At 48.7% G+C, this 6,000-nt stretch overlaps 1 protein-coding gene across 3 annotated transcripts in view; it reads left to right on the forward strand.

Moving 5' to 3' along the window:
- Nucleotides 1-5,473, forward strand: part of BOD1L1 (biorientation of chromosomes in cell division 1 like 1) — a 45,501-nt gene extending 40,028 nt beyond the window's left edge. For 2 of the 3 annotated variants that reach the window (XM_045574048.1, XM_036420312.2), the window contains exons 20-26: nt 21-96; nt 179-213; nt 1,167-1,212; nt 3,007-3,056; nt 3,153-3,237; nt 3,639-3,795; nt 5,188-5,473. In XM_045574048.1, coding sequence (XP_045430004.1) covers nt 21-96; nt 179-213; nt 1,167-1,212; nt 3,007-3,056; nt 3,153-3,237; nt 3,639-3,795; nt 5,188-5,308 — 570 coding nt within the window. In that variant the 3' untranslated portion in view covers nt 5,309-5,473. The remainder of the gene's footprint in view (nt 1-20; nt 97-178; nt 214-1,166; nt 1,213-3,006; nt 3,057-3,152; nt 3,238-3,638; nt 3,796-5,187) is intronic. The other variant, XM_045574057.1, reaches the window with a different exon arrangement.
- Nucleotides 5,474-6,000: the final 527 nt, after the last annotated feature.

The raw sequence follows: 6,000 nt of genomic DNA on the forward strand, positions 1-6,000 counted from the left end.
ATTTCTTCCTCTCCCCTTAGGAAGACCAGCCGGTGGTCATCAAGAGGAAGAGAGGAAGACCTCGGAAACACCCCGTGGAAACAGCGTTAAAAACAAGTGGGTACTTGGTGTGTTTGTAGTTCACACAAGACATTTTCAAACTGATTTTCTAAGTGAGGTTTGTTTTTGCACTTTTCAGAAGAAGATGGCAAAGCAGATGCCGGCGTTGTCACTGTAAGTAATTGCAAAAGATGAGAACGCTTCACATTTGCTCTTGACCTAGAATGGGTGTGCCGCAGCGTCTAATATTCCAAACAACTTTATTCTTTAGCGGTATTGGAAAGCTTTAAAAGGCTTTCTTTTTTAAATATATTTTATTGGTTTTGTACAGAGAGGAAGAGAGAGAGAGAGATAGAAACATCGATGAGAGAGAGTCATTGATTAGCTGCCTCTTGCACACCCCTTACTGGGGATATGCCCACAACCAAGGTACATGCCCTTGACCAGAATCGAACCCAGGACCCTTCAGTCCCCAAGCCACGCTCTATCCATTGAGCCAAACCGGTCTCGGCTAAAAGGCTTTCTTAGGGAAAATATTGAATAACCTTTCAATTACTATCTTACTGCTAATATTTTCACTCAGCATTGTTGGTTCCTCAGTCTGCTTCCTTCCTCATGTGAGAGTTTAGTTATTAATACATAAAAGTTTTCTAGGCACTTACCTTCTGTGGCCACCCTTAATTCACTGTATCCAGATTTCACAGCGTGAGCGAGCTTTGGTGACAGCATCATCAGAAGGACAGACATGTCTGCTAAACTACAAAGGGCTGTGGGATTTAGCCATGACATGGGGCCAGCCATGTGGCCCTTTGAGAGTCCATTTCCTTGGGTATCATAGAATAATTGTAAGACAGCAGAACCAACGGGCCCATGTGAATGCATTTCCCAGTGAGCGAGCTGGCCAGGGGCGTTGGGAACTGTTCACAGTTTGCTGTGCTGCATGTCCTCCAGTCCCAGGGAGGAGGCTGTGGCAGCCCCGATAAAAGCATGGTGTCATGTTCGCTTGGTGTTCTTCATCCCCTGCAAAAAGTAGGACCCAAATGTCCTGTCTATTTAAATGGAGGTCCTACACCTTCTTTCTATGTGCTGATGACAAATGCTAACTTTGGTGTTTTGTTTAAATTTAGGTAGAACAGTCTCCTCCTGGCGGCAAACCGAAAGTAGTGCAAGCAGGTGTGTACCTATAGCGTTGCTCTCTGTGATATAACAAAGGCATGAGGCTGCTGCAGGAGTAGCTTTACAGTTTCATGGTTTCTCACTGGAGTGGGTGGCCTCCTTGGAGAAGACAGCTGTCCTTCAGCCGTGAGAGACTGTGCCTGTTGGCTTTCCCTGTGATTGGAGCCATTCTTGGTTTTAGAAGTCTGGGAAGCCTTCAGGGAAGAGCATGAAAGCAAGAAAAAGCAAACTAGGGAAGTCACTTTGCCATGTGCAAACCATAACTTACTGGGCATGTGTCCGGGAGAAATAAACCAGCCTCGGGGTGGGCACTATCAAGAGCCTATTCTCAGAAGAAGAATTTCTAAAGCAGTTTTTGCAGTGTCAAAGCCAGGATCCAAGAGATAAAATTGTTTCAAGTATCTGTGTCCTGGTTCCAACTGTTGATGGCAATTAGCTCCAGATGCTGGGATGATGGGCACATCCATATTTTTTGTTACTGTTGCCTACATTTTCCAGAATGTTTTACAATGTGTACATATTCATTTCATGGTCTAACAGTTTCACATAAAAACAAGAAGAGCCACTACAGGGTTTTGTAGGTTCAACACAGGCAAAAAGATGGGTGTGGCGGCTATTTTGGGTCAAATAAGCAGCATGGTCAAATCAGGAGGAGATGTATTCTGATCACCAAGGTCAAGCAAAAGGAGAATGTAAGTTTCTCCACATTTAACACGTATGATCTGTGGTCATACTTTAGTTTTTCTTATTTCTTGGAAGATTAATGTTTGTTTGTTTGCTTTTAAAGGGGGATTCTGCTTATGCTTGGCTTTTAACTAAGTTTTACTCACAATATAACAATATTTTAAGTCCATATAGCAAGGATTTTTATAACTCGAACGGCCTTTAAGGGGTCCAGTGTAAGCTGTGTGCTTGTGTTTGGGGTTGGTTAGCAGTGGTGGTGTGAATCGGGGTAATAATGAGCAGCTGAAAACAGGGTTCTTTGGGGGCCCTTTTCTCGATTCAGCTCTTCCAGGTGTGCTCATCTGTTGACTGCAGAGAGGGGGACTGCTACGGTCTCACTGATAAGTGTCTGGGTTGTGAGCGTCTTAGGAGGATCCTGTAATCCAGCTGTTGGAAGATAGTGTATTGAACTCTAAGCTGCATTTTTCTTACCAAGACACAGGAAGTTATAATTCCTACAGAAAGCAAAAACATGAAGAATAGGCATATATAAACCAATAGTGTCTTAAAATGTTTTTTTTTTTAATTTTCTTTTTAGTTACCATAATGTAAGTACTTGGAGTCAAAGAATTCCAGCTATCATCCAGTTTCTCAGTTTTGTGATGAACAAATGGCTTAAATGAAGTTACTGGAGCCTCTGTTTGCTTGTATTTTTTTTTTTTTTTTTTTTCTAACTATATAATGGGACTGTAATATTTACAGAGTTACATTGAGCTTCCAGTGGAGTCTGCAATCCTGACCCCAGTTCCTGGTGCTCTTGGGGGCCGCTCCCTGGCCCCGCCTCCTCCTTTTCTGGGTTCAGAGCCTGTGAGCTGAGAGGGACCGTAAAGGTGATCTAACCCCATTCCTCCTCCCGAGGCTCCAGGAATTTCGGTGATTTGCCCAGATCACAGAGCTTAAACCTTCAGTGTCATGACTCACATCCCGATGTGCCAGCTATTCCGGCTCAAACAGACATGATGAATTGTGTGAAAATCCATTCATGAGCACTGGTGTGTTCATAGGCCACAGGCCATGTAAATGTTACGCTGATGAAGTACTAACACCGAGGTTTCCCTTTTCTTGAAGATGAGTCCAGCAAAGAATCAGGTGCCCAGCAAGAAAAGAGCGGAAGCAACGTAAGTGCTGCTTTTCTTACCAAGACGCGGCCTTTCGAGATACACTCAGTGCATGCTCAGCAGCCACCCTTTCACCTCTAACGTAACTGCTTCTAGGAGGACGGCGACGAGAAGACCGTGGCAGGTGCCCGGCGGCGAGGGAGGAAGCCCAAGCGTTCGCTCACCTCGTCCGACGATGCCGGTACGTTCCCCGCGAGTGCTCGGCTGCAGAGCCGCCTCATCTCAGCGCCGCCCTCCGAGTTTCTCTCCGGGTGAGAAAATTCCGTGGGGCACAGCTGGTATTCCCGTTACATAAATACGTGTGAAGCGGCTCTAATCCCGTGTCAGAAGTGCTACGTCCCAGATGCTCTGGGTCCGCGTGAAGTGTGCACGAGCGCTGGCTGCGCACTGCCTAAGTAAACTCTCCCGGATGTGTTTGAGGCTAAGCTAAACAATTGAGAGTCGTCAGTGCCGAAACCCAGAGGAAATGGAAATCCACTCCTGCCTGCAGGTCCCTACACCCCATGCTCTGAGCCTTGGGCCCCGGCTGGGGAAGCACATAGGGAATCGTACAATCCAGGTGCGACTCTTCTCTTTGAGCAGAATCCTCGGAACCGGAAAGGAAACGCCAGAAGTCGGTTTCCGAAGCCACCGAGGACAGGAAAGACCAGGAGTCAGAAGAGGAGGAGGAAGAGGAAGAGGAAGAGGAAGAGCCCTTGGGGGCCACCACCAGGTCTGCCGCCAGGGCAGAGGCCCAGAGGTAACGGGCTCACTTAGCTCCCAGAGGCCTTTGCATGCCAGGGAGCCCGTGCTCTCAGTCCCTGATGTTTCATTCTCCTTGGGGAACCTGTTTCCAGCTTCCACCGTTACTGGGATCACAGTCTTTGCTAGGCTTCAGAGACCTGTTTGGTGGAAGCCTTTACACGTTCTTTATCGACTGCGTGTAGGTGTCAGATACGCTGATCACCAGGGTGAAAACAGCACAGGCAGCAGCTTCGCTCCAACGAGCGAGGCCGGGGCCTCCCAACCAGTCTCCGGAAAAGGCTGCTCACTGGAAATTGCCCACATGAGACCATTGTCAGCTTACTTAACTAGTCATGTCATGTTTCCCAAACCCTGGTCTGGCCAGAGGCCTCTGGGAAATAGTACGACCGTCCAGTGTGCTTGCACAATCCCTTATTTCTCCATTTCATTTAACATCAGGGGTTTAGCATACTGCTGAAGGCTTGGCATACTGCTGTTACCACCAGTGTTCCCCGCCCCACCACCCTTTTCAGAAATGTTACGTCACTTTGTAGTTTAATAGTTTTTCTGAAGTAGGACTCTTTTCTATTTGTAATGTGATACACAGCTGTTAATTTTGCTACCATCATTTGTAATCTCCTTATCCAAGATCAAAAGGTTCAGGAACATTTATCTCTAGAACATCACTTACTAGCACCTGCCAGGGGAGTGCCGTATGTTTACATAGAGGCTGAAAATCAACCCACTTAACCATTCCTCCCAGTTTGTCATTAGCAGCCACTGGGCCTTGGGGTAACCCTCAGAGACTCGGATTATCGAGCTGGAAACTTGAGATTCCCAAGTGGCTGGGTGGGAGGTGGTCCTGTGTGTGTGTTAGGGGGGTAGCTCAGATCAATAGAAGACACGTCACAGACTCTAGATCAGGAGAGAGTGAGTGGGGGAGCCCAGCGCCCTGCGTCAGGTGCAGGACACGCCAGCACCACCGCCTCCCTCTCAGTTGGGCTCCCTCAGCAAGTCCCACTGGCCACCTCAGCGTCTTCAGTGAGTCTCTCAGAATAGCTGTTGTGTCTGCCTTTTAAATTCCCTCTTCAGAAGTTTATGTCCCCTGACTTAGCGGAGCATGCCTTACATGCGCCTATGGTTCAGGTGCCTTGGCAGGGTGATGGGTTCCGGGCACCCCATCTTCACAGTCCCCGCGTCCACACAGATTCTCAGGGTGCGGAGGAGTCCTGGCGGGTCAGTACTGCTGAGAGCTGGGTATCAGGCGCTGCGCCAGCGGCTTAGCAGCCGGTTTTCTCTTTTGGGCGCTCAGGTCAGAAACCTTCCTTCCATCTTTTCAAAGAACTCCCAAGTCCTTCAGAGCAGCTCCTCTGACCTCTCACCCCTGCCTGACTCTTGTCCCCTGCAGGTCGAAGGCACAGCTGTCCCCTTCCACCAAGCGCAAGAGGGAGGCCAGCCCGCCCGGGGCCCGCACGCGAGGCCAGCAGCAGAGAGTGGAGGAGGCGCCCGGGAAGAAGGCAAAGCGGTAATGTGCCAGCCTCACCGTCAGCGGGCTTTCCCCGGGAAAGGACATGCATGTGCAAGCTTTCCTCCTCATGTTTTAAACAGCTTTATAAACTATTGTCCATAGAAGGTATTATGTACATTCACTTCCGCTAAAGAAAAATAAGTTTACTTTGTATCTGAACTCAAGACAAAGGAGCTGTATATTTTAACATTGGACGCTGGGCTTTCCCCACGGGGCACACCACCAACCCACCTCCACCCATCGGACACCAGGCCGCCCTCGGGTCCCCTGTGTACAGTATACAAACATGTAAAAATAGGTTGTATTTTACTCCGCGTATGATGCTAATCAATGAACACTTTATTTATTTTACAGAGAAAACTTACCTGTGAACTTTACTATATATCTGTTTATTATTTTATTACTTTTTTAATTAGTGGAAGGGTTTTAACGGCTGTGCAGGCATTAGATGTGCTTTAGGACTGCCTGCCCCGTCCGTACCTGTCGCAGCCTGGCCTGGCATGAGCCCCGGAGCCTCCGCGCATGCGGCCAGCCAAGTAGCTTAGCGCACGAGCAGTGGCGGCCCGGTGTTTTAGGATGTAGCGTGTTTTAGACGATCCTCGCATCCGACTTCACCACCAGCCCACGGGCGGGAAGCGCTCTGGTCCCGGCGGTGATGCGGCAGCCACCCCTCCGCCCGTGGCCGTGGCCGTG

Source organism: Pipistrellus kuhlii, unplaced genomic scaffold (assembly GCF_014108245.1).
Source record: "Pipistrellus kuhlii isolate mPipKuh1 unplaced genomic scaffold, mPipKuh1.p scaffold_m20_p_1, whole genome shotgun sequence".
Lineage (NCBI taxonomy): Eukaryota > Metazoa > Chordata > Mammalia > Chiroptera > Vespertilionidae > Pipistrellus > Pipistrellus kuhlii.